General features: G+C 52.1%; 2 protein-coding genes across 3 annotated transcripts in view; both read right to left on the bottom strand.

Annotated features, from left to right (window-relative positions):
* Positions 1 to 578: 578 nt before the first annotated feature.
* Positions 579 to 13472, bottom strand: CFAP20 (cilia and flagella associated protein 20). Of its 2 annotated transcripts, none has more exons than XM_087740121.1 (6): positions 13230 to 13472; positions 6579 to 6658; positions 5395 to 5506; positions 4842 to 5030; positions 3567 to 3677; positions 579 to 836 (listed from the first exon to the last, which is right to left on the bottom strand). In XM_087740121.1, exons 1-6 carry the CDS (start codon positions 13311 to 13313, stop codon positions 723 to 725), a joined length of 690 nt encoding a protein of 229 aa, XP_087596247.1. In that variant the 5' UTR covers positions 13314 to 13472; the 3' UTR covers positions 579 to 722. The 2 variants fall into 2 exon arrangements, with proteins under 2 accessions (XP_087596247.1, XP_087596248.1); XM_087740122.1 differs by lacking the exon at positions 579 to 836 and adding an exon at positions 2210 to 2688 and having other exon boundaries at positions 13230 to 13455.
* Positions 13473 to 18793: 5321 nt separating this feature from the next.
* Positions 18794 to 20266, bottom strand: part of CSNK2A2 (casein kinase 2 alpha 2) — a 29012-nt gene continuing 27539 nt past the window's right edge. The window contains exon 12 of the mRNA XM_087739660.1: positions 18794 to 19824. The gene's annotated coding sequence lies outside the window, so the exon portion shown is untranslated. The remainder of the gene's footprint in view (positions 19825 to 20266) is intronic.

The following is a 20266-nucleotide window of genomic DNA, read 5'->3' as shown; positions in this document are numbered from 1 at the left end:
AGGAGTATTTAAGACCTTTTCTCTGCAGGCCACCTACACTGAACCAGGACTCCCCCTCTGCTTACCCCTCACACCAAGCTGGGGCTGCCCTGGAAGCACACAGGCAGTAGCTGTCCTCGGGGCAGATTCCCATCTCTGCACCCACGTCCTTCCTGCCTCCCTCTGCTCTTTTCATGTAGGAGGACATTGTATCCCCGCTGGGTCGAGAGCCATAACTAAAGCAATAAGAAGCCGGGCGCTTCATCACAGGAGTTTTGCTGGTGCACATTTACTCTAGGAAACGACTGTTGACAGGACGCCTGTGACATTTTGGCCTATGCACCAGCAGCATCTTCCTCTCCCCCAGGGAAAGCATCCAAACTTCCCTCACCTTCAGTGAAATGGTTAAAGTTTTGATGGGAGAGGGGGATTAGAAAAGGAAGATTTTTGAAGAACACCGCATAAATTCCCCACCATCTGGCCCTAAAGGAAAGAGCCAGTATCTGATGATGCTCCACTTTGTGCAGCATGTAAACAGGAACATTCAGTATTTTGTTTCATATTAAAAAATACACAGAGGGTCCACACAGATATAAGGGTTTGCGGCTGAGAGTTTATTTCAACAAATCCACTGGCACAGCTCCTAGAGGTCGGGCAGGAATTGGCAGCAAGGCCCATCTAATCTCTTCACAGAGGCAGCCTGCTCAGGGCCCTGGGGAGCCCAGCCCCTTAACACGTTAACGTCACTCACTCAGAGCAAATCCGACTCCTGGAGGGCAAGGAACAACTCCAGCATGGGCCCCAGAATGGCAGGGAAAGGCAGCAGCAGCTCCTGGTGAGTGCTTGGCCACCAACAACTGCCAAAAACACATACTCATGAGCAAGGGCTTGTGGGAAAGGATGCACACTTTACCCTGCCGGGGTCCAATGGATCCCCTCAGCAGCTCCCCCAGCCCTGGCACGCTTTGCAAACATGGCAGGAAAGCTTCACCATGGACTTCATTAAGGCTGATCCTTGGCACACGATACAGTGCAATTCCACTTAACAAATCTCAAGTCCAGCCAAGCCTTGGTAGATGTCAAAATGAGATGGATGGTGCCTTCCCATGTGGGCTTCCTTGGCTTGGCTCCTTAGAGCTACCAAGCTATTCGGCTGCTATAAAAATTGGAAAAGTCTTCTCCAGAAAGCCTTCTGCAAGTGCACTCCAGCACCACATGGCAGCATGGGGTCAGCAGCTCCAGTTCAAAGCCCATTTAAAGGTGCAAATAAGGGAGCTGCATTATAGGTGTTCTGAGAGCTGTCTAGAGGTAGTGTGGTTCATACAGAGGAGCTGCTGACCATGAGGGTACACAGACATGCCAAACCTTTAGACCAGGTGGAGAGTCAGTGGTCAGGATTAAACTCAGAATCTGGGGCATATGTCCCCCAACAGGCTCTCCTCCTCCTGGGAGAGACCAGCTTTGTTCTATGGGACAATAATGAAAGTGTAGTCTTCCCAATTCACTGCACAGCCCGACACCAGGGAAGGATCAGTACCTGCCTTAGGTACCATCCCACCAGAGTAGCTGCAGGGGGAGGAAAGGCATCAGTTACTCCCAGACTCTGTCACTGTTGGAGGTTCGTGGCCTCCCCTTTGCAAGCCTTTCCACAACAAAGGCAGATTGGTCTAAGGCAGGGAAGGGCAGCTTCAGCACAGGAAAAGACTTCCACTCCTGTTATGCTGCTTTGCTAAACCTCCCCTTTGATCCCTGGGGAAAGGGACAATTTGGCAGCTGGAAGGCTATTGTGTGCCTCTTGCTATAAGTAGCTGCTTAAGGCTTGGTTGAGAGCTGGAGCGAGTTGTTTAGCAAACAGAGCCATGCCCTAACAGGCAGGTAAGACCAATTTGTCACTGCTGGAAAACGGCTTCAAGTAAGAAGGGAATGAAAAACCCATTTCCATGTACTAAAAGCAAACAGCATGAGTTTTTGTCATAGGTAGAGTACCACAAACCTCATGGATTGGAGACAGATCCTGTCTCCTCTATGGAAACCTTACTATTTTTCCTCTCTCCAGATTACTGTTGTTCACATCTGTGCTATCCCTTAAACAGCGAGGCCGCCAATCAAAGTCAAATTCAGAGGCAAATTCTAACATCTGGGTTCCTAAAGCAATTCTTCAGCACTTTCTGAAGCACTAACATGGGCAAGTTAAAGGATCCCTCAAAGGAGGAAGAGGCCAGAAGCAGACTTAGAGTCAAATGTTTAATAACTTTCCAGGAGAGTATTACATCCATATTTAGAGCATGTATAAAATAAGAGATGGAAAACAAGGAAAGAAAAAATAAAATTGGTATCTTCAAGAGGGCACACTTAACCCCGTAATTCCTGCTGAATCCCCTCTTCGGGGGCACAGTAGCTGCTTTGAGCAACACCTCTGTGCAACACAAGATCAGGTACCAGGCCACTTGCAGTATTTAGGCTCAGCACTTTAGGAACAGCTAGGAAAACTCTGATTCTGTACAACTCGCACACCAACAACATAGTCCCAGACCTGTTACATGGTTAATTGTGTCCTGTCAGAAGAGGGATACCAGATGAAACAAAGTTACCCTAGGCAAGGTGAGTTGATCTAAAACTTGGTCTCAGCAGGGCCTTCTCTTCCATCTGCTCTTGTTTTCCCACTGACCCCAAGCATTTCTCACATCTCTTCCCAACATGGTGTTATTGCTGGACAGCGCAGGGAGAAGAAAGGAGACACTTATTAGACTTGGCAGCACCAAGACAACTGTACTGGGAGGGCTCCAAGCATTCCCCAGACACCCCTGGGAGGCTGCTACAGCCCAGAAGGCAGTGACAGGTTCCGCAGAGGTGCTACTTACTGTTAACACTGCCTTCTGCCTCCCACTAAGATCAGCACCCAGCATCCCCCCTCAGCTCCTTGAAATTTTGCCCAGGAATCTTCTCTGCTAAAAGGAGCATCTGCACTGGAACAGGCTGGCCCTGGCAAAGGTGGCACTTTCTCACAAGGCTCAAGACTGCTGCCAATATGCCAGGGACTCCGCTCCCATCACGACCAGAGCAGAGCTTGGCATCTCCTCCTGCTGGGCAGCCACAACCTTGCCTATCCCCACCTCACAGCACCACCATCTGCACCGGGGCAGGGAAGAAATCAGAGGGGAGTAAACTTGGGCTAGAGGGACACAAACAGCATCCCTCCTGGAACACAAGTGTGGAGCTGCAGCTAGCTCTGAAGAGCAAAGCCACTGTGCTGAGTCATGGGTGAAAGCTCCAGAGAGATGCCAGGAGGCTGCCACCCTGCCCAGAGTCCTTCAACACAAACAGGAAGGAGCAGCTGCACAGCTCACCCTGCTCCTAGATGGGAATGACAACTTCCACACTGAGTGGCTTTCCTGCCAAAACACAAAGCACCCCCGACAGACTGCTCACCCTGGCAACAGTAAGGGTGCTCCCTGGCTGATGGCCAAACCTGGTAAGAGCTCTGCTGCTAGAAGAAACTCTGGTTTGTGAAGGCAGCGGGAGGAGGAAGAGGAACACTAGCCTGGCCCATCTGCTGCTCCCACCCTCCTTTCCCACAGCTACCTCACCTTGGCCTTGTTCTGGACAGGCAGATACAGCTTGAACTCAGCTGGGAGCTCATCCTCTGAGTAGAGCCGGTCAGAGAAGTACACCCGTCGGATGCGACAGTTGGCGTGGATCTGAGAGTCAAAACAAAGAGTCAGTCCACTTTCCATATGCTCTTTCCACATCCAGCTTCGCTCTCTTGCAGCAGCCTGGATTCCTTGGCTCGGCAGCTGGAGAAGAGACCTCACTGCCTCTCTCTGAATCTGACAGGGCATCAGAGAAGAAACATTGGCCCATGCCCTCTGCTTTGCATTAGATGCTCTCTCCAGTGATGCAGGCTGGCTCAGGAGATTTGGCCAAGCTCTGGCATCTCTGCAAATTGAGATCTGCCTTAGTTGCTTAGAGGGTTCTTTGCTGTGAACCCACCTCTGCTTCTCCACTGGTATCAGCATTTGCCAGAACACTCTCAGCCTCAGCTTGGTGCATTTTTAACATTCCCTCTTCAGGGCCTCCCTGAGGTCAGGAATGAGACTGTCCAGCCTGTGCTGCCTCCACCATCAGCTGGCAGCGAAGGAGTTGCTCCAGTCCCCCTCATGGCTATGTGAGAAGGCAGACATTTCCCAGTTGACTGCCTGCTCATCTCAGGGCAACCCCACAAGGAACTGCAGCACTCCCATCATACTAAGGAACAGGCATGCTCCGCACACAGGCATTCCTCAAAATAACACATGCCACTGGACACAGCAAACATGAATCCCTAGCATATGGAACAAGTTTCATGTCCTCAGCAGGAACAAATGCTGCATCAGCTCTGGTCCAAGGGGCTCGGTGAAGGCAGGGTCACTTCACCCACACTAGGAAACGAGCTTTACCAGGGATATGGATGGACCATAACACCCTGGGTCTTCACCAGCCAGGTTCCCACTTGGCCAGTTGCTGTCTGGCGTATCTGTTCAGTAAGGCAGCACACGGCTAATTTCCAGCAGACCTCCACCCAGCAGGATGCGTGGCACTTTAGGTGGACTGCAACTCTTACCCTAACTGACAGCCAGCAAGAGAAACAAGATGGAAATGGGCTCCTTCATCCCAGTCTAGTCCAGCAAAGCAAGACAGCACCAAGACCTCTGCTGCTTCAGTTCGGTCTTTGCTCCCCTCCTGCAGTGCTCTGCAAAGAGCAGGACTGGCAAAGGGACCAGTCAGGGATAAACATGGATTCCCAATCTACAGCAAAGCTGTCCCAGCCAGCAGGAAGACTACCGACCATTGGTTTCTGTGGGCAGGCCATGCCTGCTTCTCACCTGAACTCTCAGGGTCTCGATGTAATTTGTGCCATAAGCCCGGCGTGTGAAGTCTGACAGGTTGAACTGGATTTGGTTCCAGCCATCGTCCAGCCGCATGGGCATGGTGCAGATGAAGGGCTTCACTCGAGTCGTGCTCTGATAGTTACTCGCCCGGAAACGCCGGCGTACGTTCTTATCATCCAGCACCTGAGGCAAAGAAGGCAGGCTGCTGACTCAGGCACCAGGGGTCCCCAGCTCCCTGAGACAGCAGCTGTTCTAGACTCAGGCTTTACCCATCTCTGAGAGAGGGCTCTCCTACTCCCACTCCTCCATTTCACAGCAGAAGTATTTTTAACAGAGGGAACAGACCCATTTTCAGGAATAGCAACAATGTGCTTGTGAGCTGGCTGATGCCTCCATAGCAGAAGACCTGACACATCACATGGCCAAGAAAGCAAAACTGTTTTGGGGACCACATGCTGCCTGGGACAAGTTCCAACATAAGACTGCAGGCTCCCTGGCACCTTCCTCACTGGTCCCTGGCGGGGCCTCCCCACTGCATGCTTCTCACCTGCACTTCAAAAGTGAAGTATTTCTTCAGGTTCTTGATGATCATCACTAGGAAAGGTAGTTTGATGCCCAGGGTCTTCTTTGGGTCAGCAGGGCACGTGATGTATGTGGTACTGAGAGGGACAGAAAAATGCTTTAGGATCTCACATGGCACTAAGCACACAGCCTGAGTCCCAAGTCTCTCTCTTGACCTAACACAGTCTTGGAGTCAGGCAGAAAAAGATAGCTGTGATCGTAAGATCTCAGGAACAACCAGACCTTCCTGCAACAGGAGGAAGAGTTTCAGAGGTAGCTGCAGAGAGAACAAGAAAAAGGGCCCAAAGAATGCATTTCATATCCTACCTTTCTCACCCAGGGCATGAAACATCTTCCTGGACAGCTTCACCTCCCCAGTTTCAAGGCCATGTCAGTGCTGTTTCTTAACACAACCTCCTCCTACCCTTGACTGAACAGGCAGAGCCCTCCAGAGCACAGCAGAGGCCCTGTGTCCTCTATATGGCTGGGAAAACAGAGGTCTTGAGCCCTAGAAGTACACGTCACGCCTGGCAAGTTCTGTATCAACACATCTTGGGAGGAAGAGAAGCGTTGGCTCAGCCTGTCTGCAGGAGAGGAGTCTCCACTGCCCTTATAAGGAGCACCCTGCTCTGAATCACCCCTGGAGAAGCCTTGGAGGCTCCGAACCCGCTCATGGAGCTGGTGTCTCTCTCCCCAGTCGATGGAGACAAGGCTGCTAAGTGAAGCACCATAAGCAATTCCCCTCATAAATCTCCCTTTGATCTTCCTGCTGTCGGGAGAGCAGCTGTCATGTGGGGAGAGCAGCAGAGCAGGCCTAAGACAATAAAAGATGCAGAAGGCAGTGCTGCTTTCTCAGTAACTGGCAGCACTGACTGGGGACCAGGTATCAAATACAGCTTTTTTTTCCCCCAGGTGATGGAAAAATAATGGGATTTTATTTTTATTTTTAATCCTTTAGCCCCACTGAGGATGACAGAGAGCTCTACAAGCACGTCCAGGGAAAAGCACAGTACAGTGCCACACAGGGGTATCAGTGATCTGACCCCAGATCATATTCTTCAATTTATTGACAAAGAGATTGTCGTAGTCTGAAGGAGACGTCTGCTGGGCACCGACATCTTTCACTCTGCTCCAGGGCATACTAGGGGAGAAGAAAGTGCCTTCTCCTACCTGACGTTAGTTCCTTCAATCTCCAGCACCAGCGACTGAATGTCATTGTCAGTGATTCTCTTGATGTGGCCATTGCGCACCTGAAAGAAAAGTGGGGCAGACAGCACAGACGTTACTTGAGAGTGAAACAAGAGGCACCCACAGGCCCACTGAGAGGGGGAAAAAGATCCCAGGAGGACCCATCTGCATTCACTTGGCTCCTACTGTCCTGGACATGACTGTTTCCAAGGCTTTGATCACCGCCCCAGAATGCCAGGACTCCAAGCAAGAGTTTATCGTCCAGCATGCACACCGAGTGCAAGACTTCTATCTATCAAAATACGCTACAGTGAACACAAGTGACTCAGGCCTCATGTTAGAGGCGCAAATAAACAAACACAAAAGTGTCAGAGCAAGATCAAACTATAGTGGGATAAGGGGTAAAAACAAGTACAAGCAACACAGGGGCAAGGAAAGGGAGACACCAGCCAGCCACCGGTCACCAACAGGTCTTAGTCTCTACTGCTGGGCATGGCTGACTGCCTCTGTGGAAGAGCAGGACCAGATGACAGCTTGGTTAAAATTCTTCATAATTGCAGCACACACAAGCACAGAGCCATTATCTGCTCTGCTGAGGGGCACAGGGATTTGGCTATTTGGACACAGCCAGCTCCCCACAAAGCTCAGGGAGGCCAGGGCTGGAACAAGGAGCCAACACAAATTCATTTTTCTCCACAAGCAGCATGGCTGAATCCCAAGGTCTGAGGATTTATTTTTTTAATGAAGCAGCCCACTTCCCATCAAATTCATCTCCATTTAAAAGGCACTTTTGCTAATTAAGCCCTCTCCTCTTCCCCAATGCTAGATCAGTGAATTGCAATGCTCCTTCCAGCTCCATGAATCAATTTCTTTAGCACGTATCACCGCTGCTAATATATAGGATACATTAAGCTTCTAATGGGATGGTTCCAGTCATGAGCTATAAAATGATTTACAGGTTTAGCAATTCATCTTCAAAGTTCATTTCTTCAGAGGGACCTACCTGGGTTATGTTGCATACATTTGCTGGAAGAAATAGAGAAGTCCTGTGAGTAGCCCACCCCCTGGCCTGTCTCTGCACCAAGCAGTTTCAAGAAACCTCAGCCTGGATCACCCAGCTGCTGCTGCTAAGTGTGAGAGTGTAGCTCGCCCTGCCAGGCTGCTCTTAACTCTGCTTCAAGCCTGCACAGATACTTCCAGAAAACATTAAGCTCAGGGAAAGGATCCTTACAGGATAACTGTATCTCTCCTTTGCATCAAATGCAACTCCTGTGGATTTATAGGTCTGTTCAGGAGAAACCAACTGCACAAGGTCTGGATGAGTTGCCCCACGTGCCTCTGTATTTGAAGCAGCAATTGGCATATATGAAATTAAACCCTGGAAGCCACAGGGATACAGCATGTGGACTTAACACCAGGAAATAACCCTGCCTAAGCAGGTGATAGTAGTGCACAACAAAACCTGCCTCCATACCATGTAAGACAGCTTTCACCAAGGGTAGTTTATGGCTCCAGAGAGGGGAGAAGGTTCAGGTTTGGGCTTCTCTGGACAGGACAGTAACAGAGAAAACAGCTAAGCATGCTTTAAACCAATTAATCAGCAGTGTTTCTATCTGCAACCAGGTCCCCTTCCTTAGCCTGTGAAGGCTTTCCTTCCCCAGATTACAGAGACAATGAAACGCAACTCTTCTTCCTTAGCATGGCGAGAAACAGGATGAAAGACAGCAGAAAAGGGAGGAGGTAAGTACAAAACAGGGGCAGACTGTGGCAGAGCCCTTCCTCCCAGTCCTACCTAGCTCAGTATAAGCTTTTGCACTACTGCCCAGGTTGTGCAGGCAGCCTTCTGCACAAAAGCCAGCCTGTCTCCATATGCCTGCAGCCAGTGCTGGCAGGACAGACACATAGATATTTGGAGCATGACATCCGGCACCAGCAGGATCAGAAGTCCAAGCAGCCTCACTGTTTCGGTAAGATAAGGCTGAACAGCATCAGAAGTGCTCACCAGCAACAGGGGCTGAAAGTGCTGCCCTCCAGGACTCAGTAGCGCCAAATGCCCCAGCTTGGCCCCTTGGCTCACTCCAGAGCTCAGGTCCCTGCCGGAGGCTGAGCTCGCATCCTGCCTGCCTCAAGGGACCACCTCCCTGATGGAGGACATGTTTTGGTCGCAGCCAGAGGAGCACTTCTCTTCCCCCGCCAGCTCTGGGAGTCCGGCTCCATCAGGCACAGCCAACAGCCCTGTGCGGCACAGGGCAGGAGGGATGGTACTGCTGTGCTTGCAGTGGCTACTCAGCAAGAGCTCCCAGTCTTCAGGGGCTTTCCCCTACCTCACAGAAACTCAGAAGGAGAAGATTTCAGAAAATTTTACAACTCTAAACAAAACGTTCCACGTTTCTACTTGGCCAATATTTTCCAGCCATCTTAAGCCTAAGAAGGTGGACTTTTGAAGCTGGAAAAAAGGGTAATAGCCCTCTTAGAAAATAAAAGTTCTTCCAATGCCCAATATCCTCTGAATCAGGATAACTGGGAAGTTACCTGCTGTCTAAAGAAAGCTTTTTTCGCAGATGCAAACCTCAAATCTCACAGGGTTTGTAGGGAGCAGCAGCTTCACCAACAGTTGTGTCTGAACATATTATTTCCTGATGCTACTGTTGCTGCTAGCAACACTAATCAAACATAACAAAGACCAGAGGAAAAGCAGCGAGCAATCCTCCCCAGACCCAGCCACCCACCGCTGGCAGACGAGATGCCATGGTCCGAGGCCGACCTCTGGAGGCTCGCTCCTGCATTGTTGCGGTCTGCCCCGTCGTTAGGCGATGGGCTTGTGCCAGCAACAGCAAGCTGAAACACAGCCAGCACCATTGCCCAGACTACCATAGGCATGGGTACGCCCTCGCCTCGGGACAGGCCAGCAATTCTCAAAGCCAGTGGTGGGTCCAGAACAGGCACAAAGCCCTTGTGCCACCTCCCTCCCCCAGGAAGGGAGAGGGGGCAAAACAAGAGGCAAAAAGCAGGAGCTATCTGGCTCTGCTGTAGCACCTGATACACATAGGTTTGGGGAGGAAGAGTGAGCAGCATGAACTGCTGTATTCAAGATGCAGAGATCTGGGGCAACCCGGACAAGGACGCTGTGTGAGAGACGCAAAGGAGGGTCCCCAGACTAACAAGTCAGAGAAGGGCTGCAAGAGAGGACCCCACCACAGCGTTCACAGGGATTTGATCCTGGACACGTTCATCAGGGAAACTTATCTGCATCGTGGTGACAGAGCACACATCTGACATTCAGATGGGTATTGAACGCTAGCTGACCTCGCATCCTCCCAACAGCATTTGAAATTGCTAACGATATTCCGCGTTGACGCACCAGCAGAAGGAATACGGAGAAATTAGCAAGAGGATCAATAGGTTTGACAAGTTTCATCGAACCATTCCCATTTGCTCTGCAGAAAAGTGTCAGCGAGTCCCCTGGAGACTGGGCAGCATGTCTCCACACGTCAGCAGGGGGACCATGATGACAGAACACTGCAGGAATAAACAGAGGACCCTGAACAACAAAGTGCTGGAAGGCAAACAGAAAACACCTTGCAAACAGGTCTCCAAACCAGGCACATGCAGCGCTGAAAAGCAGGAAAAGAGAGCACAGCCCAGCACTTACCAGCTCTCTGCAGAAGAGGCTGAAGGAGGAACCTCTGCCTGCAGGGATGGCAGGACAGTCACTGCGCTCTTCCCAAGGCCTGGACACTTCAGTCCTGCCAGAGTCCCCTGGGACAGTATGCTGGTGGCCAGGACAGATTGGGCTTGGCAGGGCTTGCTGCCAAGGCTTGCCCAGAGCTTTCCCACAGCCCCTGAGGGAGAAGGGAGAGAAGGGAAGGACTGTATCCTACTACTTAGAGGGAGGTTACAAATGCTCACAACAAGGAAAGGCTTCCAGTGCCCCATTTCTACACCTATATCAAATGAAGAAGCCTCTATTTCACACTGTCTCCATCAGTGCAAGCAGTGCACATTCCTACTAGGGCTGAACAAGAAATGGTTTTCCCCACGTCACAAAAGCTTGAGATTGCCTAAGATCTAAAAAAATCACCGTCTGCTGGTACTTGTTGCAAAGATAAGAGAGTCCACATTAGGACAACGAATCCAGTAATCAGGGCATTCACCTAGGACATGGGAGAACATCAAATTCCTTGTTTCCAGTTCTCACCAAAACTACAGGTGCATTTCATGCACCCCTGAAAAGAGCAGCAGTCACTTATTGCAAAGCTTTGGTTGCTTTCCCCCCCTTCCAGAAACCCCAACCCTAACCCTTTCCTGTGGCAATGGCAGAGCTGGAACATTCCTGGGATGTCTGGGTTTGGACAAATCAGTATTTTTCCAATAAATAAATAAATAAATAAACCCACTGGAAAAATCCCTCACAGTTTCTGGACATTTACTCACTTCTTGAACACGCTGCCCAAGCCAGACACCAGCCTGCCCCTCTGCTGCAGGCCTGGCAGGTTCTTGCATCGAGCCAGAGAGGCTTCATCAGCAATTTAGCACCCAGCTCCCTGCTTGCAGCAGACCATCAGCACCCAAACCATCAGTGGCACTTCTCCATGCTGTAAGTTCATGCAGTCTTCGCACTGCTCAACACGCCAGACAGCAGCATGAGCAGGATTTTCTGAAGGGGCTGAACAGGGGAGATGATACCCATGTGCGGTGGAGTAAAGACCTGAGGAACTTCTCTTTCTCAGCTCCAAGGCAGCGAGATGCGCCAAGTGCTGCCCTTTACCTCCTGCTGCTGCGAACACACCAAGGGTGGCGGATCAGGAATGCCGAAGGTATTACAAGCCCACCACCCCAACTCCTTTTAAATGGAAAAGCAAGGTGAAAGAGTTAGCCGTGCTGATATCCACAGGCAAAGAAGTCAGAAAACCCACTCTGGTTTCACACCACACCTTTGTGAGCAGGACGATCCTCACAACAAGCTTGCCCAAGCTGTGCATACTTCCTCAGGACAGACAAACCTCTGAGCGAGGAAAAGCACCTGCACACAGCCCTGCTGCTCAGAAGGACGCAGGGCTGCTGCCACTGGGCAGTGCCAGGGAAGCTCAGCCACATGCAAGCCCTACAGCAGGCGATGGAAACCGCCTGCACATCCAGCTACTGTTCTTGGGAACGGCAGTGCTAATTTTTCGTCAGTCTTTTCTGGCCACTCCAGCAACTATTGCACCCAAATGGACCACTGCTTACGTCCACCCTGCAAGCAGAGCTCCTGCTGGCTGCCCCACAAGCTGCACAATCGCAATGGTATCATCCAGCACAGGACAATTTGCGTTGGACCTCAGGAGGTCTCCAGTCCAACCTCTACCTCCAAGCAGGATCAGCCCAGATTGCTCATCATTTTATCCAGTCTGGAGAAATGCTACATCCCTTTGTGTAAGTCTTTAACACATCCCATGCTCACACCATCCAAATAAGCTGCCAATAGTTTTTCAAAGTCACGAATATTTGTGCAAAAGCCCTAATGCAGGCACGTGCACACAGCCAGGCTATGTGAGGCAACCCAGTTCTTCACAGAGCTGCATGGGTACCCCACTGATGGGAAACGGGATGGGTCTGTGCTGCCTGTCCCCCATCCCACAACTTGTAAATATTCACGCGAGCCCACTGAGGTCAAACAATACTGCTGTCTGCTGAACTGCCTTGAAGGCTTTCATTCCTGCTGAAACCACAAGAAATTCAGATTAGTTTCAAGCACAAGTAACCGAATACATGTCGTAACCTCAGAGAGGGGAGCCTACTCTCAGAGCGTACAACAAGCGTTTTGCAGAATCGCTTTTAGGTAGCAACACGACTATGGGTGGTTTATGAAGGGGAGGAAGCAGCAGATGTCAACACCTCCAGACTTCCTGATAAGGCTCCCTGATGCAAGATACCCAGGAGAAGGCTGGGGACCCTCAACAGAACCACTCTAGAAACACACAGGAAGGAAAAAAAAACAAATGAAACATTCATGACTTCTGGTACACCCTAAAAACTGCCACACAGACTACCTTTAAATACCTTCAGCAAGCTTGCTTAAAAAATGGCTCACATACAAGAGAAGACCCCCATCCCAGTTACATCCAGCTACTGTGGGAAAGCCGCCATATGTGGTGAAGGGTGGTTTTGTTTTCTGCTGCCTATTTCCAGCGTTTGACATTTTTTGCAGCCCCTTGCCAGCACTGCATCTCCTGGTGCCGGGCTGGCCCGCTCCCCTGGCGGGGCTCTGCTGCTCAGCAAAGGCGGAAAAGAAGATACTTTTATAGTAACACATTCCTCTCCAAAAAAACAAACCCGGAGGGTCCCGGTGACCTGGCACAGGCAGCTCAGGCACTGACGGCCTGACGAGAGGGGTGCCCGGGCCCCACCGGCTGCTTCCCGGTGGGCTGCGGCCCCTCGTCTCGCCACGCAGGGACGGCGGCGGCCCCGCGCAGCCCCGGGAGGCTGAGGCGAGCGGCCGCGCTGCTCCCCGGCCGCGCTGCTCCCCGGCCGCGCTGCTCCCCGGCCGCGCTGCTCCCCGGCCGCGCTGCTCCCCGGCCGCGCTGCTCCCCGGCCGCGCTGCTCCCCGGCCGCGCTGCTCCCCGGCCGCGCTGCTCCCCGGCGCCGCCTCACCTTCTTGTCCCAGATCTGGAGCGGCTTGCTGCCGATGCTGTACAGCACCGAGAGGAACCCGCTCTGGAACGTGTTCTTGAACATGCCGGGGCCGCGGCGGGCCGGGCCGGGCCGGGCCGGGCCGGACCGGGCGCCGCTCTCCCGCCGCCGGGGCCTCCGCTCTGCGCAAGGACACGGCGGCTCCCGCGGATCCCTCCGCACTGGCTACCCCGCGCTTCCGGGTCGCGGCGCCGCCGTCACCAGGGAACTACTTTCCGCGCCTCCCGGCTGCCGTCGGATCTACTTCCGGCCGCCGCTGAGGGACGGGGTGCTGTGGAGGCGCGCGCTGCCTTGGCAACGGGTCCGGGCGGGTCCGGGTCGGAGGGCGAGGGGCAGGGCCCTCCCCCATTGGCGGCGGCGCAGCCCTGCGGGCCCGCAGCGGCTGGGGGCCGCCGGCCTGCCGGGCCCTGTGCCGGGCCAGCGGCGTTGCGAGGCAGCGGGCACGGCCCTGCCCCGGGCTGGGGCGCACCCCCTTGCCCGCCCGCCCCGGCTCTGCCTCCCGGACCCGGCGTCGGTGCTGGTTGCCAAAGCGCCGGTCGCAGGCGCTGGGCTTTGGGGTTTCCCGCCCGCCGGTGGGCCTGGTGCCCGGGAGGGGACCCCTGTCAGGGTTGGCCTCTGTCAGGTCGCTCTCCCGGCCCAGAAGGGCACAGGCAGGGTGTGGGGCAGGTGGGTCTGGTGTGGCTGCAGTGCTGGACGCTGTCCTGAATAGACCCTAGCCAGCAGGGAAATCTCAGCATGGTGAAACCCTGGCCTGGGCAGGGCCCTGTGCTCTGCTGCCGAGTGCCAGGGATCCCGCCTGCCCCGGAGGTCTCACGGGGCAGGAGCCGCAGGAGCACCAACTCCATCCCCTTTCCTTATTCACTCAACGAAGTGCGTTACTGAAGCCAAGACTGTTCAAGGCCACACATCCATGACCAGTCCACTGTAGCTGATGAAATGGCCAGTACTATATCCACTGAACACTTCCGACATGTGGGTACATTTTTAAGACGTCCCAATTCTTTCCCTGAGATTCACAACCATCAGACAAAAGGCAAGGCTTTCATTTTCTGTTTCCGACGATGCACTTTGCTTGAGGAGTGTTTCTCAGTTTGGGCTCTGCTATTTTCTCCTAGCGGCCTCCATTTCTCTCTCTGCTGGTTTTACGCGACTAGAGTGTTTAGACAGCGTTTGCTCCGCTTTGCTGCTTCCTTTAGCCCCAGTCTTGCTCCCAAGTTCCCAAGCTTTGCTTGCCCCAGCAGGTGACACCCATCCATCCATCCATCCATCCATCCATCCATCCATCCATCCATCCATCCATCTCAGTCCCGGTGCTGCTCAGAGCAGCCTGTGTGCATCAGCAGGTATGCATGCCTGTTGGAAATTCTGCATGACTATTAATGCCAGTGGCTCCATTAAAACATGAGCGATAAATGCTCACAGCTTAGCCCTGTGTCTGTGGACCTGCATTTTTGGGTAGCACTACCGCAAAGTGTGAGTACCAGAAAGCAGCTCCTGTCACTCCCAAGCTGTTTCCTGACTTAGGTCTTCCAAGACATGGCCAGGCCTTTTCCTGTACCTCTGTGGCCAAGGGAAAGGCAAACACCTTTGATGGGAGTGGAAAGGAAGTAAGTTTTGGTCACACAATGACAGTGGGCATGTCCCATCCTCTGCCAAGCCATTTTCCAGCACTCTGATACCACCTGGACTGGAGCCAGCTGCAGCCATGTGGTCGGAGTGCTCTGTTTCTGCCACGCATTGATGCAGCATGAACAGGGACGCACTAGTGCCAGAGGGTGCTGCCTCATTAGCTCAGAAACCGCTGGGACATCTGCAGATCCATGCCTTCCAGAGGAGCCTCCTGCACATTAGCCCAGGCGGGAGGTTGTTCCAGTCCTGCGTCGTGCTTGCTGTCATGGTGGCATTTCCTCAGACAGCATTTCAGGCCAGAACAGCTCCATCTCCTTGTGGAAATGGGCCAGATTCTGCACTCGCTTACACCAGAGATACTTGTCACAAGGCAGACTACAAGAAGGAAGGGGCAGCAAAGCTCTCAAATACAACAGCACCGTCCGTGCAATACCTCCAGCTTCTACTTGATGCTCTAAGCCATGAAAGGATGCCAGCACTGTGCGAGTGTCTCCTCCCAGGGCAGAGGGGCAGCAGCTCCAGCTGCCTGGCTTGTTTGAGCAGGAAGGTGCTGACCTGTGCCCACATGGAGATCTGGATTTTTGGATTAATGGCAAGAGGCATCTTTGCCCTCCTGGAGAAGCACCATCCCCTGGGCCCAGGAATACCACATAACCACCAAGGGACTGCAGTGTGCACTGCTGGGAGGCGGGCAGATGCTGCCTGTGGTCAGAGACAGCTGCGTCAGATCCAGTAGTGTGCACATAGTAGTGCAAGCATGAATGTATTTGCTCAAGCAAATAAAGGTGTCTGAGGAGTGAAACTCTGAAAAAAAACTTTTCCAAAGGCAAGAACCAAAGCGGCTTCTGATGGGAGTGAGTAACGGATGATGTGATGTGGCTGCACACAGTATCCCTCCCTCCCTGCCCTCCACCAGCTGCCACTGCTCAAGCCAAAATGGTGCCTCTGCCCTTTGCTGATACCGGTCGGTGAAACCCTCTGCAATCAGGATTCACAAAACTCCTTGCACACGAGGACATAGGTGGGCAGAGCCCTGTCCCTGCTCTGTCTCTGCCTGGCTGCCAAGGGACCATTTATTTGTCCAGGAAATCTCTGTGGCACAGGGACACGAGCCAAACGCAGTTCATCTTCAGAAGCAAGCCTTATCTGAGCACGAGCAAGAAGCGGCAGCGTACACTAGACAATGCTAATTTTTCATGCTGTTTCCTTACTCCTTTTAAATTGTTATTGCTTTCAGCTCTGGCCTAGACTCCAGTAGAAAGCTTTATCTGTTGGACTATGTTCATCTTCGTGCTCTGAGATAACTGTGCCAGCAACAACCCTTGTCTCTTACTGCATGAATGCAAAGAAATGCTTTCTTTTTCTTTTCTTGAGCTGGAATAAGATGCAGTACCTTGACGATATAAGGGGGGGGGGGGGGGCTGATGTACAGCTTTACTGGTGTGAAAATGCTTTTGAGTATAGACAGGGCCTTGCACAGCTTAACAGGAACAGCTTGGGCTAGAAATTACGTTTTTAAACTGGTATGTATTACATTTCTTCCTGCTGTAATAACATCCGTAGCATCTATTTTCAATGTACAGACACTAAACAGCATAATATATACCATCCTGCATCAGCTTTGTGGTCCTGCAGTTTAATTCCAGGCCCCTGTGTAACTCTTGTCGCTAACTAATGCCCCATCCAAATCCCACTGACAAGCCACAATGTCTTGTGCTAGTTGTGCTTGTCTCTTCCTTGAGCTACAAATGCTCCGACTGTCCCAAACACGCAGTCCCTCACAACACCCGGGTTAGCAGCATTCTCCTTCGTTTACAATTCCTCACACAAACAAGTGGAGCACATAAAAAGCAAGGCATTATTTAGAAACGATCAGCTGCATTTAGTTAGTGGGTTAGAGTACACTTTATATGGCAAGATTAAATAACTTGTTCCCTTAGTCAGATGGTAAGAGACAACTGGGACAAATATCCAGCTGCCATTCCTGAACAGCCTGCTCATTTACACGCTCTCCACTTACCATTTTAATGTCATGTTTTGCTGCAAGTGATGTACATGGAAATATATTGTGGTTTCAAATTGTCCCTATTTCTCAATGAATTTTAATGAAAAATAATACCCGTTGCCTCTCCTTCCCCAGGCATGTGTGGGCTAAAGGAGAGGGCAGAAACAGAGAACCTTAATGAGGCATTAACACGTATTAATAGTCGAGGCTGGCATTTGGAAAGAGGCCTCTGGGAGATGTATTTCAATGAGACTCACACACTGACGTTATCCACCTGCAAGATTGCTAGGAAGATGTTGACATGTTACATCACCCCTGTTCCCAGTTCCCAGGGTGCAGAGGAATTGGGTTTTGGGGAGCAGGTGGAGGAAAAGGCCCATCCTAAGAGAATAACCTGGTTCAAGAAGTGAGGAAAGGTTGCCTGCTCCAGAAATAACTGTTCACTAAAGCATTTCCTGCTCTTCAGAGTTCCCAGCAATCTGATGCCTTCAGAGGAATGAGATCTTCAGGAAGCTCCTGAAACATTGCTCCTCTGAAGTTTCACATTGCTGGGTGCAGTTCCTAGAGCAAAATGTAGCAGTTCTCTCCAGTATCACCAAGTCTGTGCTTGCCTTGGAGCACACAGTCCAGGTTTACGGCCTGGGAAATCCTAACCTGGACCATCGCCCTCTCGGCTTTAGCCATTGCTGGAGAGCAGATGCCTAGGGCTGGCTGCATGGCCCAGTGGTCCAGCTGAAAGGACAGTGCTTGGACCAGTAAAACCAGAACTGGATTCAGTCAGTACCTTTGTGAGCCAAAAGCCTTCACTGCATGGCAAAAATGAGAAAAAAGCAATGAGTTCTGCAAGGAGTGCAGCAATGAGTTCTGCAAGGGATCAGAAGAGAACGGGGGAGTGTAAACATCAGTGGGTACAGAATGAGACAGTGCCAGCTTGTGCTGGAGCTCTTTGGCAGAGAAAGTCAAGGGAGCAGGATACGCTGCCTTGACAGGACCGCCGTGCAATGGATGTCACGGTGGAGCAAGGGGTGAGAATGAACAAAACTGTTCTGACTCTTGACAAACTGAAGACAAAAAATGCACAGGCAAAAAAGAGTTTATTTCTGACAAGCAACAGTTAAAAAAAAAAAGTCATTGAGAGCATCCTTTAGAGAAAAGCTGTTGACTTGGAGAGGACCTGAGCTGTAGCAGGCAGCAGGTGGGAATGGGGGGCATGCCCCAACAGTGTCAGGAGGGGGATGGATGAGGTAGAAACAGCACTTGGATGAGCCACCATGCTGCAGGGACCTCAGTTCAGCATATGCTCACAGCACTGCTTCTGCCTAGTACATGTGGACCTCAGGTGGACTCTGCCATGGGCTCTTCCCTGCAGGGACAGGCTCTTACCACTGGCCAAATCTACACCGGCCAAAAACGAGGCTTGCTGAATTTCGGCGCCAGAGATCAGCACAGTCCTGGATACAACAGGGCTATCATTACACCATGCTTCAGCAATGGACCAAGCCCCCTGCCTTACAGCACCAAAAGCTTGAACTTACCTGATGTACATGTCCACATCTGGCCCACATCAGCACATCTCCAGGTGTGATGCATGAGGATGGTCTTGGCAAATTTCCACCTGTACCACTCACAGGCTTTGTGTGAGGACTCTCTCCTGCATTTCCACTTTGGCCACTGCACAGGGCTGGTGAGAGTAGCACCGTGTGGTTCTGCGCTGGCAGAAGCCCATAGCTCACCTTACCCGAGCTCACCTCCCTGGGGCAGGAAGGTCTATCTTTCACAACAGGTCTATCTTTCCCAGTCAAGAGCCTTGTCTCAGAGGTACCCTTAGCCTCGGCAGCTTCAGTATAGGGGAAAACTGTGTAGGGAAAAACACATGGGCAGTGAAGGAATGGGACAACGGAAGAGAAATGACTGTGTACAGTCGTACAGAGTCCAGCTGGAGGTTTTTAGACCAGAGTTTCAAATTAACATCTAGGAACAGAGCACAGCTTGGACAACCACCAGTATTGCAGCCAGGCTCTCCTAAGAGTTGCTGGTGAAAAACCACATCTGTAGGGGAACTCCTGTGATGCAGAGGTCCACAGGCAGGAGCTCCAAGCTCAGGGCTTTGCAGTGATGGTGCTGGGGAAGAGAGTCTCAGCTCAAGTAAGAGGAAGAGATGGGAGCTCCTGGGGTACAGAGACAGAGCCATGCCTAAGTCCCACAGGCTGGGAAAAGCAGGTACCAGCATTAGTACCTAGGCCACCACCCAGGCAGGCACCTTCAGAAGAGAGTGGGGGCCTAAGGAGGGACACCCCCAAAGGTGGCAAGTGGCTCCTTTGCCTCTACCTGTGGTAATTTTGTACTAGTTCTTCCTCCTCTCCTCGCCCAGCCTGTCCTAGCAGGGCACAGGGAATGGCTCACGCTGCCAGCATCCTCTAGTGTGGCTGGTCCTGCCCCACAGCTCCCTCCCCACTGAATACTCCTCCTCATATACTTCTTTTAAAACTTTTATTCAACAATATAGAATTCTTTTAATTATAATATAGGACTGTCCATCGTGATACTACATCCCCTGCCACCCCCATGCCTTGGCAGAGACAGGTGCAAGCTGGCTAACTGTGGTTCGTCAGAGGTTGCGGGGGAACAGCCAGAATGGAGGAAGGAACAACTAACCAACAGCTGCTTTGCACACCCTTCACATTTCCATGCTTTCTGGGTCAGGAAGAGCTCAACAAGGAACTAAAGGCAGAAGAACCTTTAACACTCAGAGGGAAGGGCTGTGGTCATAAAGAGGCGAGTGCCGTCCAGCCAGGCATGCTGCCCTGCTCTCAGCCCTGCCCGCGCTGCGCAGTCTGCCCGCCGTCACTCTACACACGCCGATAGGATGTTTGATTTGATTCTCATTCTGCTTATGGAAAATTGGGAGCAACAGCATCGGACCTGGGGAGAGACGGGAGGAGGGAAGTGAGTGTCATGGGGCACTCCAGCTCGACACAGAGCTCCTCTGGCCCCAGGTGACGAGGAGATGGCTGGGCACACTGCCCCGCATCCTGCCACCCCACCCCCAGCCAGGCCTGGCCGCACTCTCCATGCCCCTCTGGATGTAGGGACAGCAGGGGATCCTCACCCTGCTTTAGAAGGGGTGGCAGGGTGAGAGGGGAAGGCAAGGGAGGGACACAGTCTAGCAAAGCAACGCTTTCATGGGCAGCCGGATGCAAGTTTGGACTCTTTTCTCCCCAACCTCCTGTGTTAAGTCCCCCTCCACTGCCTAAAACATCTCCTCTAGTCTCACTAAAGGCTTCTGTCATGCTCCAGCACACTTGCAACAGGCACGGAGAAGCTGGGGAAGCTGCTTACCGTGTCCCTCAATGGCTGCTGTGGT

Source organism: Nipponia nippon, unplaced genomic scaffold (assembly GCF_047370975.1).
Source record: "Nipponia nippon isolate SJK-2023a ecotype South Korea unplaced genomic scaffold, ASM4737097v1 scaffold_7, whole genome shotgun sequence".
Lineage (NCBI taxonomy): Eukaryota > Metazoa > Chordata > Aves > Pelecaniformes > Threskiornithidae > Nipponia > Nipponia nippon.
Note: the sequence above shows the minus strand (reverse complement) of the source record. Positions and strands in the feature narration are given on the sequence as shown.